Source organism: Kogia breviceps, chromosome 13, assembly GCF_026419965.1.
Source record: "Kogia breviceps isolate mKogBre1 chromosome 13, mKogBre1 haplotype 1, whole genome shotgun sequence".
Taxonomy (NCBI): Eukaryota; Metazoa; Chordata; class Mammalia; order Artiodactyla; family Physeteridae; genus Kogia; species Kogia breviceps.
Window position 1 is genome coordinate 57,915,616 of NC_081322.1, and position 27,456 is coordinate 57,943,071.

The 27,456-nt window shown below is 37.9% G+C and overlaps 1 protein-coding gene across 18 annotated transcripts in view; it reads right to left on the reverse strand.

Moving 5' to 3' along the window:
- PTPRK (protein tyrosine phosphatase receptor type K) overlaps nucleotides 1-27,456 on the reverse strand; it is a 583,718-nt gene that overhangs the window by 81,394 nt on the left and 474,868 nt on the right. For all 18 annotated transcript variants that reach the window (XM_067010720.1, XM_067010722.1, XM_067010719.1 and 15 more), the window contains exons 12-13: nucleotides 23,604-23,877; nucleotides 20,555-20,591 (exon numbers count right to left, since the gene is read on the reverse strand). In XM_067010720.1, coding sequence (XP_066866821.1) covers nucleotides 20,555-20,591; nucleotides 23,604-23,877 — 311 coding nt within the window. The remainder of the gene's footprint in view (nucleotides 1-20,554; nucleotides 20,592-23,603; nucleotides 23,878-27,456) is intronic.

A 27,456-nucleotide genomic window follows, 5' to 3' on the forward strand; every position in this document is an offset into this window, starting at 1 on the left:
AAATTTCCATATGGTTTTAACACCGATTCCCCAAAACGTATGTTCTTTATCAACAAACAGGATATACAGCTTAGATGTTTTACAGCAATGTTTCACAGACATTATATATTGAACACTAAAAAAGATTTCTATCAAAACATCTGGTAAACACAATTCAAACTGAACTTAGCTGGTAATGTGCATATTTTTCTAACTTTTTTCCAGCTTGGATATATATCTTAAAAGAGATGTAACCATTTTTTTTACCAGGAGAAATTTAAAATAGTAATGTACTTTATGTATTTTTTTATGATTGTTGTGATATCTGTCTTGTCACTCTGCAAAGTATTGTGTGACTTTTTCAAATAGCTACTTTAAACTGGATTACAAATTTTTCTTAGCAGTGAATTAAAAAATACTCTCCACATTTGCCTCTGCCAACCAGCTTCCCAAATGAATCCCAACTTATTCCTGTGGCTACTCATGATTTCCTCCACTTTGATTATTTTTTTGACACATTTTGTTTGCTTTTAAAGAATTTAAAAAAGGACACTTTTCACAACTTCTATGAATACTGCCCCACTCAATGTGAGAATGTCTGAAGAATTCTGAAATCAGACGGTCAGTGATTAAAAAAAGCGTATCATAAACCAAGATGGTTTACAATCTATTGTAGCTCAGGAAATGTAACAAAACCGCTATGCACTTGAAGATATTTCAAAGCAAACTGAAGTATTTCCAGGTTTTCTCAAAGCAGCAGACTTCAATAAAAGACTTTGGAATGTTTGTTAATTTTCTTCATTCATCAACTTGAAACAAAATTCACCACATAAATAGTTAACTGTGTTCCCCTGATCATCTCTTCATTCTTTGTGGGATTTTTTTTTTTTTTAACATCTTTATTGGAGTATAATTGCTTTACAATGGTGTGTGTTAGTTTCTGCTTTACAACAATATGGAATGGTTTTAAAGCAACAATCAGTGGTATCATTCTGGGGATCATTTAACAATAAAACCCATTAGATAAGCAAAATCTTAAAAGACTGGTATCAGTTAGTAGTGATAAGGGTATGGAGAAAACAGCATTCTAATATACTGTTTGAAATGTAAATTTATATAATTCTTTTTGACTGTAATTTGTAATATTTTAACATATATATATGACTTAGAAATATCACTTTTAGGAATTTTTCCTGTAACAGAAAATATAAACATCTTAGCCAACAACGTTTAATTCACTATTGTATGTAATAGTAACACTTTTGAACATCCTAAATGTCCATCAATAGGGGAAGGATTAAACATACATTCACACAATGGAATATCTGTATTTTCTAAATTGAAAATATGTCCAAGACATTTTAAGTTAAAAAATGCAAGCTTCGGGCTTCCCTGGTGGCGCAGTGGTTGAGAGTCCGCCTGCCGATGCAGGGGACACGGGTTCGTGCCCCGGTCTGGGAAGATCCCACATGCCGCGGAGCGGCTGGTCCCGTGAGCCATGGCCGCTGAGCCTGTGCGTCCGGGGCCTGTGCTCCGCAACGGGAGAGGCCAAAACAGTGAGAGGCCCGCGTACCGCGAAAAAAACAAAACAAAACAAACAAACAAAAAAAGCAAGCTTCAGGGCGGACTTTCAAGATGGCAGAGGAGTAAGAAGTGGAGATCACCTTCCTCCCCACAAATACCTCAAAAATACATCTACTTGTGGAACAACCCCTACAGAACACCTACTGGACGCTGGCAGAAGGCCTCAGACTTCCCAAAAGGCAAGAAACTCCCCATGTACCTGGGTAGGGCAAAAGAAAAAAGAAAACACAGAGACAAAACAATAGGGATGGGACCTTCACTTCTGGGAGGGAGCTGTGAAGAAGGAAAAGTCCTCACACACTAGGAAGCCCCTTCACTGGCGGAGACGGGGAGTGGCAGGGGGGAAGCTTAGGAGCCACGGAGGAGAGTGCAGCAACAGGGGGGCAGAGGGCAAAGTGGAGAGATTCCCACACAGAGAATTGGTGCCAACCAGCACTCCTGAGAGGAGAGGCTTGTCTGCTCAGCTGCTGGGGCAGGTGGGGGCTGGGAGCTGAGGCTCCGGTGGAGGTCAGATCCCAGGGAGAGGACTGGGGTTGTCTGTGTGAACACAGCCTGAAGGGGGCTAGTGCATCACAGCTAGCCAGGAGGGAGTCTGGGAAAAACTCTGGACCTACCTAAGAGGCAAGAGACCATTGTTTCGGGATGTGCAAGGAGAGAGGATTCCTTCCCTGTCTGCCCATAGAAGGTAGAGCACAGCCTAAAAGAGCTCCACAGATAGGTGCGAGCTGCATCTGTCAGTATGGACCCTGGAGACGGGCATGCAACGCTAATGCTGCTCTTGCAGCCGCCAAGAATCCTGTATGCAAGCACAGGTCTCTATCCGCCCCACCTACCCCCGACCCCCGGAGCCTGTGCAGCCCGCCACTGCCAGGGTGCCGTGATCCAGGGACAACTGCCCCAGGAGAACACATGGAGCGCCTCAGGCTGGTGCAACATCATGCCGGCCTCTGCTGCCACAGGCTAGCCTCACATTCCAATTATAACTACGATACCTCTCTCTTCCCCCTGGCCTGAATAAGTAAGAGCCCCCTAATCAACAGCTGCTTTAACCCTGTTCTGTCTGGGTGGGCACAGATGCCTGAGGGCGACCTAGACGCAGAGGTGGGGCTAAAACCAAAGCTGAACCCCAGGAGCTGTGCGAACAAAGAAGAGAAAGGGAAATTTCTCCCTGCAGCCTCAGGAGCAGCAGATTAAATCCTCACAATCACCTTGATGTACCCTGCATCGGTGGAATACCTGAATAGACAATGAATCATCCCAATATTGAGGCGGTGGACTTTGGGGGCAATTTTAGACTTGGGTTTGCTGTCTGCTACTGATTTGTTTATGATATTCATGTTTATTTTAGTATAGCTTTCAGCACTTGTTATCATGGATGGATTTGTTTACTGGTTTGGTTGCTCTCTTTTTAAAAAGTTATTATTTAAATTTTTTTATTATAATAATTTTTTAAAATTTATTGTTATTTTTTCTTTCTTTTTTTCTGCCTTTTCTTCTGAGCCATGTGGTTGACAGGGTTGTGGTGCTCCGGCCTGGTGTCAGGCCTCAGCCTCTGAGGTGGGAGAGCCGAGTTCAGGACACTTGACCACCAGAAACCTCCCTGCCCCACATAATATCAATCAGAGAGAGCTCTCCCAAAGATCTCCGTCTCAATGCTAAGACCCAGCACCACGCAATGGAGAGCAAGCTCCAGTGCTGGATGCCCCAGACAAAGAACTAGCAAGACAGGAACACAACCCTGCCCATTAGCAGAGATGTTGCCTAAAATCGTACTAACTTCAAAGACATCCCAAAACACACCGTCAGATGTGGCCCTGCCCACCAGAAAGACAAGATCCAGCAGCACCCACCAGAATACAGGCACGAGTCACCTCCACCAGGAAGCCTACACAAGTCACTGAATCAACTTCACCCACTGGGGGCAGATACCAAAAACAATGGGAACTACAAACCTGCAGCCTGCGAATAGGAGACCCCCAAACACAGTAAGTTAAACAGAATGAGAAGACAGAGAAATATGCAGCAGATGAAGGAGCAAGGTAAAAAACCAGCAGACCAAACAAATGAAGAAGAAAATAGGCAGTCTACATGAAAAAGAATGCAGAGTAATGACACTAAAGATATCCAAAATCTTGGAAATAGAATGGAGGAAATATAAGAAACATTTAACCTATAAGAACTAAACAGCAAACAAACAATGATGAACAACACAATAAATAAAATTAAAAATTCTCTAGAAGGGGCTTCCCTGGTGGCACAGTGGCTGAGAGTCCGCCTGCCAATGCAGGGGACACGGGTTCATGCCCCGGTCTGGGAAGATCCCACATGCAGCAGAGTGGCTAGGCCCATGAACCATGGCCGCCGAGCCTGCGTGTCCGGAGCCTGTGCTCCGCAATGGGAGAGGCCACAAATGTGAGGGGCCCGCGTACCACAAAAAAAAAAAAAAAAAAAAAAAAAAAAAAAGGCTCTAAAAGGAATCAATAGTAGAATAACTGCGGCAGAAGAATGGATAAATGAACTGGAAATAAAATAGTGGAGATAACTACCATAGAGGAGAATAAAGAAAAAAGAATGGAAAGAATTGAGGACAGTCTCAGACACCTCTGGGACAACATTAAAAGCACCAACATTTGAATTATGAGCATCCCAGAAGAAGAAGAGAAAAAGAAAGGGTCTGAGAAAATATATGAAGAGATTATAGTTGAAACTTCCCCAACATGGGAAAGGAAATAGTCCATCAAGTCCAGGAAGTGCAGAGAATCCCATACAAGATAAATGCAAGGAGATACATGCCAAGACACATATGAATCAAACTATCAAAAATTAAATACAAAGAAAAAATATTAAAAAGCAGCAAGAGAAAAGCAACAAATAACATACAAGGGAATCCCATAAGGTTAACAGGTGAACTTTCAGCAGGAACTCTGCAAGCCAGAAGGGAGTGGCAGGACATATTTAAAGTGATGAATGGGAATAAACTACAACCAAGATTACTCTCCCCAACAAGAATCTCATTCAGATTCAACAGAGAAATTAAAACCTTTACAGACAAGCAAAAGCTAAGAGAATTCAGCTCCACCAAACTACCTTTACAACAAATGCTAAAGGAACTTCTCTAGGCAGGAAATAAGAGAAGGAAAAGACCTACAAAAACAAACCCAAAACAATTAAGAAAATGGTAAGAGGAACATACATATTGATAATTACCTTAAATGTAAGTGGATTAAACGATCCATCCAAAAGACATAGACTGGCTGAATGGATAGAAAAACAAGACCTGTATATATGCTGTCAATAAGAGACACACTTCAGATCTAGGGACACATACGGACTGAAAGTGAGGGGATGGGAAAAAGATATTCCATGCAAATGGAAATCAAAAGAAAGCTGGAAGAGCAACTCTCATATCAGACAAAGTAGACTTTAAAATAAAGACTAATACAAGAGACAAAGAAGGACACTACCTAACGATCAAGGGATCAATCCAAGAAGAACATATACCAACTGTAAATATTTATGCAACCAACATAGGAGCACCTCAATATATAAGGCAAATGCTAACAGCCATAAAAGGGGAAATCGACAGAGACATAATAATAATAAGGGACTTTAACACCCCACTTTTACAAATGGACAGATCATCCAAAATGAAAATAAATATGGAAACACACCTTTAAATGACAGTTTAAACAAGATGGACTTAATGAATATTTACAGGACATTCTATCCAAAAACAACACAATCCACTTTTTTCTCAAGTGCTCATGGAACATTCTCCAGGATAGATAATATCTTCGGTCACAAATCAAGCCTTGAAAAATTTAAGAAAATTGAAATCATATCAAGTATCTTCTCTGACCACAATGCTATGAGACTAGATATCAACTACAAGAAAAAAACTGTAAAATATACAAACACAGGGAGGCTAAACAATACGCTACCAACTAACCAAGAGATCACTGAAAAAATCAAAGAGGAAATCCAAAAATACCTAGAAAAAAAATGACAATGAAAACACAACGACCCAAAAGCTATGGGATGCAGTAAAAGCAGTTCTAAGAGGGAAGTTTACAGCAATACAATCCTACCTCAAGAAACAAGAAATATCTCCAATAAACAACCTAACCTTACACTGAAAGCAATTAGAGAAAGAAGAACAAAAAACCCATGAAGTTAGCAGGAGGAAAGAAATCATAAAGATCAGACCAGAAATAAATGAAAAGAAATGAAGGAAACAATAACAAAGATCAATAAAACTAAAAGCTGGTTCTTTGAGAAGGTAAACAAAATTGATAAACCATTAGCCAGACTCATCAAGAATAAAAGGGAGAAGACTCAAATCAATAGAATTAGAAATGTAAATAAAAAGAGAAGTAACAACTGACACTGCAGAAATACAACCGATCATAAGAGATTACTATAAGCAACTATATGCCAATAAAATGGACAACCTGGAAGAAATGGACAAATTCTTAGAAAAGCACAACCTTCCAAGACTGAACCAGGAAGAAATAGAAAATACAAACAGATCAATCACAAGCACTGAAATTGAAACTGTGATTAAAAATCTTCCAACAAACCTAAGCCCAGGACCAGACGGCTTCACAGGTGAATTCTATCAAACATTTAGAGAAGAGCTACAACCTATCCTTCTCAAACTCTTCCAAAATATAGCAGAGGGAGGAACACTCCTAAACTCATTCTACGAAGCCACCATCACCCTGATATCAAAACCAGACAAAGACGTTACAAAGAAAGAAAATGACTGGCAAATATCACTGATGAACATAAATGCAAAAATCCTCAACTAAATACTAGCAAATAGAATCCAACAGCACATTAAAAGGATCATATACCATGATCAAGTGGGGTTTATCCCAGGAATGCAAGAATTCTTCAATATATGCAAATCAATCAACATGATACACCATATTAACAAACTGAAGGAGAAAAACCATATGATCATCTCAATAGATGCAGAAAAAGCTTTCGACAAAATTCAACACCCATTTATGATAAAAACCCTCCAGAAAGTAGGCATAGAGGGAATTTTCCTCAACATAATAAAGGCCATATGTGACAAAGCCACAGCTAACATTGTCCTTAATGGTGAACAACTGAAACCATTTCCACTAAGATCAGGAACAAGACAAGGCTGCCCACTCTCATCACTCTTATTCAACATAGTTTTGGAAGTTTAGCCACAGTAATCAGAGTAGAAAAAGAAATAAAAGGAATCTAAATCGGACAGGAAGAAGTAAAATTGTCACTGTTTGCAGATGACATGATATTATACATAGAGAATCCTAAAAATGCTATCAGGAAACTACTAGAGCTAATCAATGAATTTGGTAAAGTAGCAGGATACAAAATTAATGCACAGAAATCTCCTGCATCCCTGTACACTAATGATGAAAAATCTGAAAGAGAAATTAAGGAAACTCTCCCATTTACCAGTGCAAGAAAAAGAATAAAATACCTAGGAATAAATCTACCTAAGGAGACAAAAAACCTGTATGCAGAAAACTGTAAGATACTCATGAAAGAAATTAAAGACAATACAAACAGATGGAGAGATATACCATGTTCTTGGATTGGAAGAATCAACATTGTGAAAATGACTCTACTACCCAAAGCAATCTACAGATTCAATGAAATCCCCATCAAACCACCAATGGCATTTTTCACAGACCTAGAACAAAAAATTTCACAATTTGTATGGAAACACCAAAGACCCCAAATAGCCAAAGCAATCTTGTTTAGGAAAAATGGAGCGGGAGGAATCAGCCTCCCTGACTCAGACTGTACTACAAAGCTACAGTAATCAATACAGTATGATACTGGCAAAAAAATAGAAATATAGATTAATGGAACAGGATAGAAGGCCCAGAGATAAACCCACACACATATGGTCGCCTTATCTTTGATAAAGGAGGCAAGAGTATACAATGGAGAAAAGACAGTCTCTTCAATAAGTGGTGCTGGGAAAACTAGACAGCTACATGTAAAAGAATGAAATTAGAACACTCCCTAACACCATATACCAAAATAAACTCAAAATGGATTAAAGACCTAGACGTAAGGCCAGACACTATAAAACTCTTAGAGGAAAACATAGGCAGAACACTCTATGACATAAATCACAGCAAGATCCTTTTTCACCCACCTCCTAGAGAAAAGAGAAATAAAAACAGATATAAAGAAATGGGACCTAATGAAACTTAAAAGCTTTTGCACAGCAAAGGATACCATAAACAAGACCAAAAGACAACCCTCAGAATGGGAGAAAATATTTGCAAATGAAGCAACTGACAAAGGATTCATCCCCAAAATATACAAGCAGCTCATACAGCTCAGTATCAAAAAAACAAACAACCCAATCCAAAAATGGGCAGAAGACCTAAATAGACATTTCTCCAAAGAAGATATACAGATTGTCAACAAACACGTAAAAGGATGCTCAACATCACTAATCATTAGAGGAATGCAAATCAAAACTACAATGAGGTATCACCGTACACTGGACAGAATGGCCATCATCAAAAAATCTACAAACAATAAATGTTGGAGAGGGTATGGAGAAAAGGGAACCCTCTTACACTGCTGGTGGGAATGTAAATTGATACAGCCACTATGGAGAACAGTATGGAGGTTCCTTAAAAAACTAAAAATAGAACTACTATATGACCCAGCAATCCCACGACTGAGCATATACCCTGAGAAAACCATAATTCAAAAAGAGACATGTACCACAATGTTCACTGCAGCACTATTTACAATATCCAGGACATGGAAGCAACCTAAGTGTCCACTGACAGATGAATGGATAAAGAAGATGTGGCACATATATACAATGGAATATTACTCAGCCATAAAAAGAAACGAAATCGAGTCTTTGTAGTGAGGTGGATGGACCTAGAGTGTCTCATACAGAGTGAAGTTAAGTCAGAAAGAGAAAAACAAATACCACATGCTAACGCATATATATGGAATCTAAAAAAAAAAAAAAAAAAAAAGCTTCTTACGAACCTAGGGGCAGGACAGGAATAAAGATGCAGACGTGGAGAATGGACTTGAGGACACGGGGAGGGGGAAGGGTAAGCTGGGACGAAGTGAGAGAGCAGCACTGACATATATACACTACCAAATGTAAAATAGATAGCTAGTGGGAAGCAGCTGCATCACACAGGGAGATCAGTTCAGTGCTTTCTGACCACCTAGAGGGTTGGGATAGGGCGGGTGGGAGGGAGATGCAAGAGGGAGGGGATATGTGGATTTATGTATACATATAGCTGATTTACTTTGTTATACAGCAGAAACTAACACAACATTATAAAGCAATTATACTCCAATAAAGGTGTTAAAAAATGCAAGCTTCAGACCACTGTCTTAGGATGATGGCAAATTTTTTTTTTCTTTTTTTTTTTTTTGCGGTACGCGGGCCTCTCACTGTTGTGGCCTCTCCCGTTGCGGAGCACAGGCTCCGGACGCGCCGGCTCAGCAGCCATGGCCCACGGGCCCAGCCGCCCCGCGGCATGTGGGATCTTCCCGGACGGGGGCACGAACCCGCGTCCCCTGCATCGGCAGGCGGACTCCCAACCACTGCACCACCAGGGAAGCCCTGATGGCAGATTTTTAAAAAATCTATCTTTAGGTAGAAATAGAAATATAGTTATGCCTCTATTATCATAAATAAGTCTGGAAAGAGATCACCACATTAGATAAACATGTAAAATTTTGTATCTACAACACAACCTTAGACTGGTTTCATAAAATCTGAACAAAAACACCTCCATAGTTCTCATACAGGAAGATATTTGTTTAATAGAGGTTATTAGTTAATTCTAGATTATAGCAACTCTATAACATAGACTGTAAATATCCTAGCAAAATGAAAAGAGAAGCATCCTATTTCCAAGAACAGATCCTAAAAGAGTTTGGAATCTCCCTGAAGAAGATGATAGCTCATGATTTAAGACAGATGTGGCCAGTGACTATTTTTACCCCAAACCTGCTCTGCATAGTAACGGCATACAGGTGTCCTGCTCTCCATCCCACAACCCTCTACTTGAAGCTCAATATCTGGCTGAGTGCCTGACAGAGAGTAAGCATACAGCAAATACATTGTGGATGGATGACCAAATTCCCAATGTTTAGCAGCTGGTGGAACAGGTAGGTGTAGGGAATTAAGCAATGGACAAAGATATAGTCCAGGGATGACTATTGTCCACAATGATGATGTGAAACTTAAATTTTAAAAAATCACAGACCAACAAAAGTAGTTTTTACCATGAGCACTTCTGAAAATCGATATGGTAGGAAGCCTACAGAAAAGCTAAATTATGTGAGGTGAAGTCTTAGCTACAAACTTCCTAGGACCTTTAGTCTTCTTTCTTCCTTATTGCTCCACAAAAATTTTCTTTTTTGCTCTGGTCTTTAGTGCATTGTTAGATCACCATCAATGAACCACGTTTACTTCAAACTATCTCCCCTACTGGCTGAATATGTCAGAAGAATACCTGGCCAATACAAAGCAGCTTTTTATAAAGGAGTCAGAACTGAGATGACGGTATCAGGGAGAGCAGAGGATAGTTTTACTAGCAGAGTGAAATCCTACTTCAAAGGCATAGCCTAGTTGGATTTTCATCTGGGAAAGAATAGCAGCAAAGAGACCAAGAAAGTAGGAGGTATACAAGAATTGATGGTTTCCTCAAAGGCAAAGACTGGGACTTTAAAGGCACATATGTAAAGCCAGGTGTTGTAAATAACAGCAACAGCCAGCAAAGAAAACACTGTCTTTTTGAATTTACAATATGGAAGGCACACCTGCACACACAAACATCTATCAGGAAGAGTAACGCTGGTTTAAAAGGACAATTTGTATATTTCATGAAAGGCCAGTGATACTTAAACTGTAAACTTCCTTCTGCTACCACCAGGGATATACAAAATGTGGTGATAATCACTTTGTCACCTCTAGCATCATATTTACAAACATGAATTTCTGCATTTCCTAAAGCAAGGACTCGGAAGTGGTAATCCCTTTGTAAGTAAATACAGCAGGGGGTCTTGGAATAAAGAGTAGACAATTAAAGACGTGAACAAGATTCCAAATTTTAAAGTTCAGTTGAAATTCGTGTAAAAAACAGAAGGTGACAAATCTAGAACTATTTCGATGTTTGGGTGATAACATTCATTTTCTGTCTTTAAAATGAAAACACACTAAATTATATGTGTTCAAGTATGGGACATTTTTTATATCTCAATTTCACAAAATCTGAGAAATTTTTATTTTTAAAAGAAATTAGAATTTTACCATGATTTTTACAAGGGTAATAGGTGCTACATAATTTACTTGAGAAAACTGATCACAAAAATACCCACTTTACTAATCTAAAAGTTTTAAACCCATAAAACAAATTTTAAAATGTCATTCACTGTCTTTTCCTCCTATCAATCACACATAGTGGTCACTGCTCATTCAAGAAAGATCCAATTAACTTTCTACTCTAATGCCATTTATTAAATCAGAGAGATAATCGTTAAAGTAATCCACATTTCATTAAAAACTGAATAGAAAGCATAATTTCAGACACCAAACTGACAGGGGATAAAGAATACTTTGTGTACTATGGAGCAATAATCATAAACCAATGCTCTATAACACTCTGCAAATGTGTGTCAATGAGGCCAAACTGGATTTTAATTTTTTATTCCTACAATTGGATAAATACAGTAAAAAAGAGAGGCAGAGCTCATGTTACCATAATACTGCAATAAAACTAACGTAATCCTTTTGATGTGGGGATTTACTCTAAAGACCTGTTTTTAATTACTAAGAATAAAAATAATTTAAGTTTTCTATTGTTTAGCATTTGCCTTGTTCAAAATCAAAGGATTACAATAGGGAATCTGTACTGCCACTATATAAAGATAATAATATCAACAAATAATAAATGTGTGTGTGTGTGAACGTGTGTGTTTGCAGAAAGGTTGCACCTTCAACAGTGCTTAGAAATCTCCTCACCTACATATCCAAATTCATCGTTTAAAAATTTTGCTTCCCATATAATTGCAGGACACAATTCAGCTAAATTTCTGGCACATAAAAAGGATCCTTTTTCTTCCAGTTTCCAGCAACATGTTCCTCATTTTCTTCTGAGCCCTTGTCAGTAGACACTTCAGCGTTCACGTTTCTACTGACAGTCTGTTAAAGGCAATTCAAGCTTCTTCTGTCTTAATCCTCAAAATTCTTCCAAGCCCCTGCCCCTGCCCACTTCCAAAGCTATGTCCATATTTTTAGGCATTTGTTACAGCAGGACCCCACTTCCAGGCACCCAAATCTGTATTAGTTACTTTTTATGCTGTAACAAATTGCCACACATTCGTGAGTTAAAACAACACAAATTTATTATTTATGGTTCTAGATGTCAGAAGTCCTAAATGAATGTTATGGCACTGAAATTGAGGTTTGGCAGGCCTGTGTTCCCTTCTGGAGGCTCAAAGGGGAAAATAGTTTCCTTGTCCTTTCTAGTTTCCTGAGGCCACCTGCATTCCTAGCTCATGTTAATATTCTGTATATAACAGGTGTGTGTATGTAAGCATTATTTTCAATTTTAAAAATAGTTTGTTACGGGGGCTTCCCTGGTGGCGCAGTGGTTGAGAGTCCGCCTGCTGATGCAGGGGACGTGGGTTCGTGCCCCAGTCCGGGAGGATACCACATGCCGCGGAGCACCTGGGCCCGTGAGCCACACCTACTGAGCCTGCGCGCCTCTGGAGCCTGTGCTCCGGAATGGGAGAGGCCACGACAGTGAGAGGCCCTCGTACCGCAAAAAAAAAAAAAAAAAAAAAGTTTGCTACAAAAATAGAGGAAATGCTCTTGAAATTTCAAAAATGTCTGCAAAATAAACTACTAATATTTTCTTAATGTACAACTGCTAAAAATTATAAGAACTAAGTATAATAAGTAAAGTTCAATTGGCTTCTTAAAATGAATTAAAAATCATCACTAGCCAGAAATTTCCCACCAGTAACATTTCTGTGTTTGAAAACTGCCCATTACTTTAGCAGAATACTTACACAGTATACATACTTACAATACATACACAATTTTTATTCTATTTTTTCTAGTCTTTAACTACTTTTAAAACCTACTCTCCTCATAAAGAAAAAAGGTAAAAATTAATATAAGAAAAAATAAAATGAACAACTCAAGCAAAACTTTTCTTTCTACATAATTGTTTTTTTCCATTCTAAGACTATAGTATAGTTTAGATGGAAGGGAAGCAAAAACTGACTGTAATACCAAGAGGGCAAACTCTTTATTCATTAATTTTTTTCATTTTCTGTAGATTAAAAAGAAACACTTCAAATTATTTCTAAAGTATGTCAATAAAACAAAGATGTAGTAAAAGAGGATGTCTAATATATCTTCAAGGTATTGAAAAGTGAAATAATTCTGGACAATAATATTCATTCATTCCAAAGAGACTGCATTTATATTAAATATCAGGCATGGACTTACAAATATAAGTGGATGTTACCCTTACCCTCATAAACCTTACAGTCCATCTAGACAGTTCTTCATCCTAAGAAATTTTGGAGTAATATATAATTTGGAGGATCATTAGCCTTTGACTTCACTGTAGAAATATTATGCTTTTCTTCTACTCTAGTTTTTTAAAAGCAAAGGAATATTTTAGTTTTGCAAATAAGTTGAAAAAAATCTACTAGCTGTTAATTTTTAGTAACTTTCTCTGTATTAAAAAAAAAAAGAATTTACAATGATAAGGCCTTTGACAGAGCACCAGGAAATATTGCTGCCTGACAGAGGTTAGTTCCAAGCCATGAATCACCGATTTAAGCTTTATTAAAATTGTACTTCCTCCCTGCTTGGTTTCGCTGAGATATACTTTCATTTTCCTCGGGCTGTAGTCTATTACTAATATACTTTCCTGCAATTCCCTCCCTTCTTAGTTGAAGAAAAATGAAACCCCAAATCAGATTAATTTTTGAAAACGAGTACATAGATACAACAGGCAAGAAGAATGATGCACATTCTTTTCCCTTGTGAGAGAAAGGAGTGTGAGTACCAGCAAAAGTACTTAGGCCTTCAGAGGAAGAACAACAAAGTTAGTCTCGCTGATTACACTTTTTCAGAAGAGCTGGCAGCTTCCTCAAAGCTAATTCTATCCTCAGAACCAAGAAAAGCCCCACCCCTACCCAGAATTTCTTAATAGCCAGACTAAAGTATCACAGTTGACCTTAGTTTCCATCAGCATAAAAAGCGGTATAAATGGATCTGAAAATTTCTTCCTGATGCTTTACCATTTCCTTCAACATGTAGCTGGCAAAATATAAAGCATCTTCGTACAATTTAAGAAATTAAGGTTAGGATTTTAGAGCCTGAAATCCAATTAAATATATTTTTTTTCTTCAGACCTCACCCCTACTTTCAAATCTCCCTTCTCTGCAGCTGTGAAGGATACTGCCCAAGAGTGCAATTTAAGAGCCGAGATTGTTGAGATGTACTCAAGTTCATGTGTGATAAATATGGTGGGAATGAATTCAGTCAGAAAGTACACATGGTGCAACCAAATGGAGCTTCCATGGTATTACTGTAACTTCTTGACAGGCTAAGTGTTCTTTTTCTTCTCATGCTTGTTATTTTTGAATGCCTGATCACTTAAAATAAGGCACTTTCATCCATCTGCACACTCAGAGAAAAGGGCACCAATGAAAAATTTGACAAAAGGAGCATAAGACAAAATTAAAACTATGAAGCAAATGCTTTTTAAGAAGCTATTCTTTATCCAATAATTAGGGAATAAATAGCAAAGGAGGGAAGAAAGAATAAAGTAAATAAAATATTACCAGTGTTTGTATGCTTCCATATGTATTGGGTAAAATCTGCCATGCACACCTACTCTTTTGTAACAAGCGAATTTTTCCTAATATTGGAATGCATGTTTAAAATGCATGCTAGCAGTGAAGTCAAGATATTTTGAGGGGTTGGCAAAGACCTATATCATCACTGTTTAATATAAGTAATATTCTGAATTAATAATGATCTGATTTAGACCATTCCCAGGATGGGAATATACAAAATAGTTAAACCAACACCTTTCACAATCACAGGTCAACCTTGGGTTTATCCAAAGAATAAATAAGCTGATATTAAATGAATGGATGAATGGACATATGCATGCTTTACTGTTTGGAATTCTCTTCTTTCCATGGCTTCTAGAACCATGTGGGTTCCTCCGTTCCAGCTCCTTCGAGGACCAAGTAAGGATAATCCTACCAAAGTACTTATGCCAAGGCAACAAACGGGTTCCTGATATTCTAGACTGACACCTAACAGGAGATTCCCTACTTTTAAAGGTCAATGATTGAGTTATATGGACTTTAAGTGCTCTCTTCCAATCGTTCCATGAAATAATTGGTCCTTTATACCTCATCTTGGAACCAAACTACTATTTTTCATTATTATTCCTAAGGGGAAATAAAAATCAAATGTCAATTCAGACATTACCTGCTGCAAGTAACAGATTACCCGCCAGTAGTGGTTTTGATAATAAGGACATTTATTTTTTTCACACATAAATATTTGGAGTTAAGGAGTTCCAGCAATGGGTATCTCAGCTCAGAGTTGTTAGGGCTTTGAGTTGGCTTATTTGTTTTCTTTAATGTTCTCCTCTTTTTAGCCAATTTGGTTCTCAACTTTCTAAATATCACATCCTTACAAAATAATGCTCAAAATAAGATGGATGGGTTGGGGGTTGTCTCTGCTATCTCTCCTTCCAAAAGTCAGGAAGAAAAAGTTTTCTTAGAAGACCAGTGACTATCAAAGTGTAGTCACCTGAGCGATAGCATCAGTCTCAGCTGCAAACCTGTGAGAAATGCACATTCTTGAGCCCCTCTCCAGGACTACTGATTCAGAAACTGTGGAGCTGAGGCTCAACAATCCACTTTAACAAGCCCTCCAGGTAATTCTGACTCAAGCTAAAGTTTGAGAATCGCTAATTAAGACCAAGCTGATTCGTCCCGAGTCTGAGCCCACCTTCCCTGAGCAGCGAAGGTACTTTTTCCTCAAGGTCTTTGCATGTGTTCCTTCTGCCATGAAAGCTGCCCCCCTACATGGGTCCCTCTTTCAATTCCTTCACCTCACCAGGGTGTCTTTCTCTGATAACTGTATACAAAATAGCAATGCCCTAGACACAAGTCCCAGCATTCCCTATCCTCACTTATGCTTTATTTCTCTGCAAAGAATTTGTGTCTGGTCTGTTTCCCTCTACTGGAACTTAAGTTCATAGAAGTTAGGGCTTTGTCTATATTTATTTACTGCTCTATCCCCAAGGCCTAGAACATTGTTTGGTGCATAACAGGCATTAAATAAGTGCTAAATACATGACTGGCATATTGATATCCAAATGAAATTGGAAGAAGTCAAAGAATGGTTAATGGGTAGACATACGGCAGTTTGCCAAAGCAAACTATTTACAAATGGAGAGTTGGAATAAAATCCATTCTTTTTTTTTTTTTTTTTTGTGGTACGCGGGCCTCTCACTGTTGTGGCCTCTCCCATTGCGGAGCACAGGCTCCGGACGCACAGGCTCTGGACGCACAGGCTCGGCGGCCATGACTCACGGGCCCAGCCGCTCCGCAGCACGTGGGATCTTCCCGGATCGGGGCACGAACCCGTGTCCCCTGCATCAGCAGGCGGATTCTCAACCACTGCGCCACGAGGGAAGCCCATAAAATCCATTCTTGACTTGAAAACTTCAGGGTTTGTCACAACATAAAAAGTAGCTGTATTTCATTAACTTAAAAAAATCCTCTTTTCACCTTAAATGCTATGTTCAAATAAACTTACTTATATTACACTTTTCTGTTCTATTAAACTTGATAGCTTTTATTGGAAATAGACAGATTTTACCAACATAGGAACCTCCATCGAAATTAAAATTTTAAGTTACCAGTTTTCTTTTTAAACAGAAATGCTCACGAGGGGAAACTGGACACAATCAAAATGGTTTCAAAATGTAAATGACTTACATAAACAGATAATAATAGCTTCAATTTCATAAACTACTGGTCTTATTTCTTAGTTTCATTCTAGGGAATTATTTGATACCTTATTTGATATCTTACTTATCAATGCTTGCTTGCTTATAGAGTAATTTTATGTAAATTGAGTATGTGGTTCCATAAATGATTATTTATATATTGAGAACATTTTAAATGACATAATATGTGAGATATTATTGACCAAGATAAAATAAAAATTCAGTTGAAATGCATCTCTTGTTAGTTTAATATGGATAAAGCATATTTCCTGAGAACTACTTTTGAAAACCCATTGAGTAATTTCTATTATAATCATATAATATTTTCATATTTAAATCTAACCATTAAAATATCACTCACTGAATAGTTTCCTTGAGAAAAAAATAAAGTTATAGTGGTATACATTCTTTATGGTACCATGGCACAAGATTCTTAGCTGCTAATTTACAAATAATTTTGTGTGTGTATACCAATTTCGAGCAGTTATAGATCATATGTAAAAAGACATAAAAGCAAACTGATATCAGTCTAAACAGTGTTCTTTCAGTGGTCAGAGAGACTTGTGCCTATACACGTTGAGCATGCAAGTTGCATGATGCTCTTCACTGGACAAGTGACTTTCCAAGCTTGGCCCTTTTTCTTGATGTACAACAGAAACCTTTCCTGAGACTTATTCTCCTTTTTGCTTTCCAAAGATAGCAGTGGACTAAATTCCTTTTCGTATGTTTACAATTTTGGTTTTGGATATGCTATTTTATAAACGGTATGACTTTCATGATTTCCAGTATAATTTAGATTAACCCTTCCACTCCATTCCTGACACATATCTTCTCAAGGACTTAACTAAACTGAGTCAGAGACCAGGACCAATGATCCCAACTGCAATGAACCTAACTCCCAGAACGCTTCTTTTGTCTCATAATATATATTCACATCACTATTTATTTTAGACATTATGATGTTGATTATTCATATGTTTTCTTTACCAGTCAAGTAAACGTCTGTATTCTCTTTATGTGTTGGCTACCAACAGGTGTGACTTCCAAGAAGGCAGGAAACAATCCATTACATTGGAAATTTTTTAGAATAATTTTCACAAGTCAAAATATTTTCAAAATGATCATGCTATTCTAGTGTGTGGGCTACTTGTTCTTGGCTTTTAAATTCCTTCACATTTCCCACAAGAATTTCCAGTGCCCTAAGTCAGTACAGTGCACACATTAAAAAAAAAAAATTACTTATTATATTTTTATTTATTTTTGGCTGTGTTGGGTCTTTGTTGCTGCACGTGGGCTTTCCCTAGTTATGGCAAGTGGGGGCAACTCTTCGTTGCGGTGCGCAGGCTTCTCATTGCAGTGGCCTCTCTTGTTGAGGAGGGCAGGCTCTAGGTGCGCGGGCTTCAGTAGTTGTGGCACATGGGCTCAGTAGTTGTGGCGCGTGGGCTCTAGAGCGCAGACTTAGTAGTTGTGGTGCAGGAGCCTAGCTGCTCCGGGGCATGTGGGATCCTCCCCGACCAGGGCTCGAACCCGTGTCCTCTGCATTGGCAGGCGGATTCTTTTTTTTTTTTTTTGCGGTACGCGGGCCTCTCACTGTTGTGGCCTCTCCCGTTGCGGAGCACAGACTCTGGACGCGCAGGCACAGCAGTCATGGCTCACGGGCCCAGCCGCTCCGCGGCATGTGGGATCTTCCCGGACCGGGGCATGAACCCGTGTCCCCTGCATCGGCAGGCGGATTCTCAACCACTGCGCCACCAGGGAAGCCCTAGTTTTATTTTTACTTTTATTTATTTCATTACTACATAACACAGATTATGTCCTTCTGAAGCAAGGTATGAAAGGACTATGATAATTATGGTGATGATAAAATAGCAGTTAACTCTTAACTGATAGTTATAGTATACTAGGTACTATTCAGGCATTTTGTACATATAAATTATTTTGATCTTCACAATAATAGTAAGGGGTAGGTACTCTATCATTCTTATTTTTAGAATGAGAGGTTAAATATTTTGCTCAACTTTAAAGAACAGTAAGAAGGGGCAAAGTCAGGATTTGAACCCAGATAGTCTGGGGCCAGATTTCTTTCACGCAGTAAACCAGGCTGTCAACCTGAGACCCAGAAGTACATCAGGGCTAGATTATTAAGCAAAGAAGAAACCACCACAAATGGACCCTATCTTACTACCTCTGAGTTTCTAGCAAATATTCTACGCCACATGGTAAATCTAATTTCCATAATCCCAGCTCTCCTGCAGTCAAAATATAATATGATATTTGTCATCATAATTTTATTTTTATTGAGCGTGGAACAAAATGACACTTAAGCTCATGTAAATGCAAATAATTAAATAGCAGAATAAGAAAATTTTAAATTTTAGAATCATTTATCCAAATCTAAAGAACTTCTCGCAGGCTGACACGAGACCATTTTACATTTCTGGTTCTATTTCAAATCCGGAAAAGCATAGGTCCTAAATGCCTTCTGCTATTATCTTCTAAAAATTTCAACTTTAACTCTTGATCCATATGCCAAGGTTTTTGTTTGTTTGTTTTGCGGTACGCGGGCCTCTCACTGTTGTGGCCTCTCCCGTTGTGCAGCACAGGCTCAGCGGCCATGGCTCACGGGCCCAGCCGCTCCGTGGCATGTGGGATCTTCCCAGACCGGGGCACGAATCCGTGTCCCCTGCATCGGCAGGCAGACTTTCAACCACTGCACCACCAGGGAAACCCACAAGTTTTTGCCTATACATTATATGCATCTGTATATACTTTCTCTTTTCCTTCATTTAGGATTGCTTTATTGTTTAAAATATCACGAGGAATCTCAGTATTTGAATTGAAAACGTGTATATTCTTTTCTCTTCTGTGAAGTTTTTTTATTACTCCTCATGAGTCAAGGGAATAGTCTTTTGTTATTGCCTTTACAAATCAAGAGTATAAAACAAATGCTTAATTGAGCAGATTGATGATTAGATGGAGAAAAATGATGAAAGGAAAGATGCCAGCACAAACAGAATATGGCCATTCATTTTTACTCCAAATGAATCAACTACTGCTCATGAATGGGGGCCTAATACTAATTCCGGCAGCAAACCACCCAAAGCATCAACCCTCTGCGGAGCCCCACCTCTGCATGTGAACAGCTTTTTCTCATTTCTCTTGCTAGAATACATACACCAAGTAGCTCTCTCTCCCTTGCTGGCACAGTCAAATAACTCTTAAGTGAAGGATTATAAACATTGTGAATGCAGGAGACTTTCTCCCACTCTGAACTCTAAATATTCATTCAAAGATGAAAATGTTTTCTCTTAAAGAAACAAGGCAACTAAACTATAATATGCAATGTCAGGAGGAACAGCCTTGGCTGTTCCCAGATCTAATTTTTCAGCATCAGTTGGATTAAAAACAAAATTTTAGATAAAAAAAAGTAAAGCATCTTCAATCAAACTGCACTACCAACATGGACCCATCTCTGTCCATACCCTTGTATATGCCTAGACTAGCTCCATCTATTTGTGTTTGATTGTCTACCACAGAAAGTAACAGAGGTTTTTAAATAAGGAATATGTTATTTTCAGCTGATATTGCTGAGCTTTTCCTAATATGTTGGCTGATCAGCAGCACAAGACCTTTCAGATACTAAATGGCAGAAACAAGTCCTTCTAAAGTTTTCTAAATCTTTCCTATTCTCAAAACAAGATTCCTCCAGTCAAGTACCAGAGGATGGAAAGTATCACTCCATTACATGTTAAAGACACCCAAGTGAGTCAGAGAACTTGGCTGGCAGTTTAACTAGGCCCTACTACAAATACTCTGTAATAGAAGTGCCACATTTAATTAGCCCTGAAACAAGGAACAAAGCTCTTTCATTTTAGAAAGTTGGTGAATGGAATTTGGGAAAAAAAAAAAAGCAAACCTCTTACCTTTGGTAGCAATTCTTACACACTGGGTTTTAGTTTCCTGAGGGAGTAGGAAAAAAAAAAATGAAAGAAAATGGTCAGTTATAGATATTTCATAAACTATAACTAGTATGAAGATCAATCTGGGGTTATAAAACAAGTTTATAAAGAATAGCGGTATTAACGACATGATTTTTTTATTTATGTTCATGCAGAGACTTTTAAAAAATCTAAATAACTTAAAAATTTTAGTATTTTCTAAAGGTGTAGGTATCTGTCTTCACCTTGTAATGAAACAGGCTATCTTGTCTGGGACAAGCAGTATAGCATTCTATTTGCATTATTGTATTTTCTGAATGATCAGAAAGAAAAATGTATTTGCAAAGCTAATACAAATCAGACCCAAATATAAATTTCTTCTTTTTTAAAAAAAAAATTTTATTTATTTATTTGTTTGGTTGCACCAGGTCTTAGCTGCAGCAGGCGGGCTCCTTAGTTGTGGAGCACTGGCTCCTTAGTTGCGGCTCCAGGGCTCCTTATTTGAGGCATGTAGCCTCCTTAGCTGTGGCATGTGAATGAACTCTTAGTGGCGGCAGGCATGTGGGATCTAGTTCCCTGACCAGGGATCGAATCCAGGTCCCCCTGCATTGGGAGCATGGAGTCTCATCCATTGCACCACGAGGGAAGTCCCCCAAATATAAATTTCATTTTCACCTCATAGCTGTAGACTCAGACCAAAGCTGAACATTACATACTTGGATCCCAGCATGACTAAAGAGCTAAATGATGAAAGTTAGAAAGATCATCAAAAAATTGCATCACAGTTGCAGCATATTTTATCTGTTCTTTTTTCCTTTTTAATTTAGTTGTTACGGATTAAATATTTCATGGTGGTATTATTTTCCTCCTCTTGCTAGACAGATGGGACCGAGGAAGTAGAAGTAGAAATGGTAAAGGACAAGACATTTCAGAATTTTAAAAATCTCTTTTCTTCTGTTTTTAAATGTTGTGGGATGGTACTAGGGTGTGGAACACAGTGCTAGGTCTGCACCTCATTCCTTCAGGACTTAGTTCATTCAGCTTATATCTTTGAATATACAAGAGGTTGGAAAAGATGTTAAAGACAGTGAACAAAACAGAGGCTATTTGTTTTCAAGGTGTATTTGTAACTCCATCTTGAGCAGTTCTATAGATTGATAAACCAAGACTTTATCTACTTTTCTCTTAGGCATTTATTATTTTTAAATTAAACAAACTAAAGCATTGAGGGGGAAATTAGTAATTAAAAATGAAAATCTGCACTTCTGCTACTTAATTGTGACCTGAAGCCTTCCTAATAAGCTCCAAGAAACTGTTTCACATTCCCATAAAGGCTCAAAGGGACTTTGATTTCCTAAAAGCAATTGCTGTTAAGTCTATCAGGATTACCAGCCTCTGCTGATAGGAGCCATGTCAATTTTATAACTTTTTTCCAAGATAACTGTGAAATATATTCTTGCTACTCTGTACTTTGATTAAACCACATGTAGATATATTAGCAATTAGAAGAGAAAATTCATATCAAAGCTTTTAAAGAGTGCCAGAGAAAATTCTTTGTAAGTAATAGACATTCATTAACACTTCTCTCATACCACAGACCAAGTAACAAAAGTTAATTTGGAATCTCTCACCTTTCTAAAGATGAATACCCAAACACAGAACCATGCTACTTTATACCCAGAATGGAATAAAACGTCCATGGTTGTCTCTTTTTTGAGCAGTCCCATCATGGTAGTGGCATGGAATGATGTGTGGGTGGGAAGCAGGCAGCCAACCACCACTTAGGTAAAAATAAACTAGGAGATGAGAAGAGCATTTTAAAACATGAGCAGCCTCTGGCTTTGAAGTACATCTTAGAAGATGCTGTGGCATTTTTCTTTCCATATACTGTAAACCAGCCATGCAGGTAAGCACAAAGATAAAGCTTTCATTCAAAAGCAGCCAGTCAATACCCTAAGTTCTCATGGCCCCTTACAGAAATGCAAATGGATTGTTGTATCTTCCAATGAAACTATTCCAAGATATAACAGGGCTTTTGCAATTGGATAGCACACATTTCACATCTGCCAGGTACCCACGTCAGGGACTCAATTACCCAAACCCAGCAACTTCCTATATAGCTACAAGTACATAAAAATGTCCTTCTTCTATTGAATTTTAAGTTGTAGAAGGTTTCTACCCTCAACATTTTTTTTTCTACACCTCCCTGCAAAAAAAAAAAAAAAAAAAAAAATTAAATAAAATATGTTTTAGGAAAGAAAATCTTTCAAGAGAAGAGCATGAGATACGGAAGGCCAGGTTATTTCCCCACGTATGGAACCACTGGTAGTTTCTAACTTCCTGTTGTGTTTCCCTCTTCAATACTCATTTGGGATCCATGGCAGTGTTCAAAAACAACTGTGTCCAGAATGGGAAAAAGAAGGGCAGCCAGGGAGATGGAAAACAGACTTCTTTAACCACACAGCATCCCACCCTCGCCAGGCTGCCTTCCATTTTGGTTTTGTCACGATATACCACAGGCACCCTATTACTTTGTAATCAGAGGACTATTACTAGTTATTTACTATTTGGCTTGTAACCCCTGAAAAGTTTATATGGGTTTATTAGCCCGCTGTGGAATACGCATTCTGTTTATCCTGCAGTAAATTTAATCTTCTGAAGCGTGCCACTATTGAGCAAAGAAGACAAAACAATGCTCCATATTTACTGGGGCTGGAGTCCCGGCAGCAGCACACCCACCTTTTCAAATCATTTTACTCACAATTGCCCTTGTGGGCTTTCCTGAAGAGGGCTCAAGGAGAAGCAGTTACTAGGAAACAGGAATGCTGTGCGATGTAACTGGCATGGAGCCCCAGCCCTACAGCAGGTCCCAAACCGTGCATGTTGCTGGAAACAGAAACTACACACCCCCTACACACCGATTGTTTCCTACATTTTATTATTTTCACCTGACAAATGTTACTGAGTATTTATAAAATTCGACAGCAGCTTTTCCTCAGGTCAGTGAAAAAGCAAAATCTTGGAGGAAGCTCACCTTCTCCACACTGCTCATTGCCTGGAAATAGATGTTGTATCCTTTGCGTGGAGCCAAAGGGGGGTTCCAAAAGCCCTGATAGGTCCTATTATCACCCACGGTGAATGGGGCAGGTTCGGGAAGATTCCCTGGGGGTAGTTCAGCAGCGAAGTAGTAGGGTGCACCCCCATTCATGGCATTTTGGTATGTGACAGGAACCTGGTAGCATTCCACGGCTCTGGCTTCTCTCTTGGTTCGGTGAGGGTGCAGTTCCTCCACAACAATCTGATAGGCACTTTTTGGAAAAAGAAAAAAAAAAAAAAAAAAGCACACATTTAGAGATTCTAGATAGTGAGACTTCTCAAAAAAGGAACAGGGTACTTAATGTCAACACGCAACGTTTCAAAGTCTTTCAAGTCAGACTTAACCTCCTGCATTCTGGTTTTCAAGCTATTTTGCAGTAAAATAGAATTTCACATGGATTCTGCTTCCCTCTAACCCCAGTGTAATTACTAAGGACCCGAAGAAAAAAAAAAAAAAGACGAATCACCACGGAACTCTACACATTTTTAAATGTTGAGCGATGAACCACCCTAATAAGGAAGCTGACATTAAGCAGAGACACATCATACATTAAGTTCTTTGTCTGATATTTTAAAATGTTTAAAGTTAACATTTTCCTTTGAAATCATAGTGTGGAAGGCCCAGCTCCAAGGCCCAACAGAGCGACTGCCTCAGGGCGGGGCTTGAAGCCCCAGTTTGTGGCTGTCATTGTGTTAGAGACAGAATGTGCTGACAGGCTTCTCCACCTCTTGACCTTGCCATGGCATCAACTCCGGCTCAGAGCTATGCAGATCTAAAGCACAAGTGACACGCTGCAATACGGGCACAGATGGACAGAAATCTGTCCTCGCCACCGAAATAGACTGCCTCCTTCTGCTAGAGTTGTTAATAATAAAATGTTACAAATTGTAGGAACAGATGGCATTTGGCCTATTAAACCTCAAACTTAAACCTTCTAATACCTTTCTTAAAAGTCTTAAAACTTTTCTCTAATAGTTAATCTTTTATAGAGGAAAGGAGAGAGAAAATAATGCAACTTTAAAATAAAGATCTGCTTCATCACTAATTAAAATTTTAATCAATTTCTGCAGCTGGTATATTAATAATTTTCTTTGTTGTACATTCTTTAGGCAAACTGTTTTTAGGTAATGTACATCTGAGAAAATTGACATTATCAATATATTTTTATATATTTTGTATATTACATATATATAATGAATTTAAAAGAAATGTATTTTTAAATTCCTGACAATTATGAGAGAATGCACTATGGTCACATATAAATTAAATATAAATGAGCTGTGTGTAGGGAGATGTGTGTTTGAATCTTGAATTTCCAGGCAAATATGCTCATTCTATATAGAGAAACCAGTTGCTATTCAAGGGATCTCCAGCAGCAATAGAATATTTTCTTTAATGAACTTCCAAAAAATAAAGGCGAGAGAGAGATAAAATTTGCATCGAAGGCAATTAAACATTAAATTTTATGCCAGTTTAGAATCCAGGATAAAACTCTAACTTAATATAAACTCTGTTATATCTAGAAACAGAAAACTTAACATAGATTAAGAGAAAGGAGCTTTATAAATTAAAGATCTTCTTTTCTTCCTAATTATTCAAGTTCCCATTTTCCATTAAAATAATGCTAACAAATTAGTAGGTTGGTATCCATCTCCTCTCCTTTAGAAATAGGACAGAAATTGTACTAATGTCAGAAATTGAGATTTGGGCAAGTAACTAAGGCAGAATTGTATGTTATCTGAAATTTTATGTACTGTATCATTCTCTATACCTCTGCCAAGTTGGGTCTCTAAGCTCCAGGGAACGCTATTGACAAGATACATGCTCTCTGAGGGGTCTGTGGAGCAGGAACTTGTCACTTTTAAAATACAGGAAATACATAAGCATAGCCCTTGGAGAGAAAAAAAAAGGAGAGAGATCATAGCTGACATATGGTATGTTAGGCAAACCTAGTCTTTTCTTTTTCTGTTTATTTTTAATTTAGAATCTATATCTGTATGTTATACATCTGTGTATCCTGTGGATACATACATATGTGTAGATAAACTCTCACATGCACACTCCTCAAATAAATCTAACCTTATATTCTTGCGCTAATGGGCAATAATGATAATTACCCATCCTTGTTAATCATTTAACCTAATCTTTAAAAATAAATTCCTTGTTAATTAGTCCATGCCTCTAGAAAAATCCGGAACATCTGGTGAACATTCAGTCTTAACTAATTCTATTAAAATGACATAGGTTGTACATTCCAAATTAAGGAACTTCACACAAGACAGCTTGTCTCTTCAGATCTATTAAGAACAAAAGCAAACTGCCGATGTTGGAGGGGAGTAAAGGAAGAAAAAGTACGATCTGGTCTTTGGGAAAGATCTCATCGAACTTGAGATGGAGCCCCAAACTAAAAGTTATAAAGTTCTTTTTAAAATAAATGATCTTACCTTCAATGTTCAATTCGTCTGAGTAGGTTGTTCTTTACCACATATTCTGCATTTTTCTAAAGTTGTTTTTTCCCTGCTACTTTCTTATTTATCAATACAAATTAATTAAAGGACAGAAAATAAGGAATGGGAAATCAAATTAGAAGTGATTTGACCAATTACATGTAATGGGTCTGTGCTCTCATCCTTGTGGGGTCTAATTACCTAATGGTACTTAACTCTAGCAAGATCTAAATATTATTTGAGCTTAGTACTCTGGCAAATTTAAATATTCCAAAGCCACCGGATAGTTTTATTCACTCTACCTATATTTCATATTTCCCCATTCCTTTTAATTAATTTTTAAAATATTTCTACAATTAAGTTAAAATCAATATACTGGCATTATGAATCTTTACTTAACACTCAAAATATGATTTCTTTATGTTAACAAACTAAAAATGGTTTCACTATACTGTAATTTAATTTGATTAAACATTGGTAGGTAGTCATTTTTAGTTTTTTAGGAGGCCCAATAATGACTTATCATACAACTTCCCTTCAGTTATAAGACTGTAAAAAAAATATACACAGGGATTTTGCCATTAGCTCAAAGCAATTTTATGATAGACATGGTAGATATTATTCCTTATTTAATGTTTAAAAATGTTGGAGATGAACTCAAAGTCGCCTATAACAACCTACAATGGATTTTTTTGAACCCATTAGAAAGTATACCCTCTGTGATTCTGGTTTAAGTTTTAGCTTGTACAACTTCTAGATGATATCAAATAACAAATTATACAACTGTATACTTCCACATTTTTTATCTAAAATGTCTGCTTAAAGCTTCAGGAGAAATTCCCTAGCTCCAATGTTTTACAGTTCCTCTCATCAATAGACTTCCCAAGATCTCATAACCACCATTGTTCCTACTGACTGCCCCAATGACAACATTTTGATAATGCACAGAAGTAAAGGTTTAATGACCATTTTGGTGCACATCACGTTTCCTGCTCTCCATTTCTTCACTCCTTAAACATACAATCCAGGTCTACCACAACTTTCCTATTTCTGTAAGAGGAACTACTAGTTTCTGAATCAACAAAGCTCAAAATGCTGGCATTAACTTTAACCAATTTTATTTTTAATCATGTTCTAGCTCCCTTGCAATATACCATTTCTTTTCATCCCCATTACTTCCATCATTAGGGAGGTATTTATAACTTTATGTTCATATTACTGGTCTAGTTTTCTTGCCTTCATTTTCTCCTTCAGGTAATCTAGGCACCCACCTACCTAGTCATACATTCTGTCAATTATCTTTTGAGTATTCTCTGTATGCCATGAACTGTTCATGGAGAATG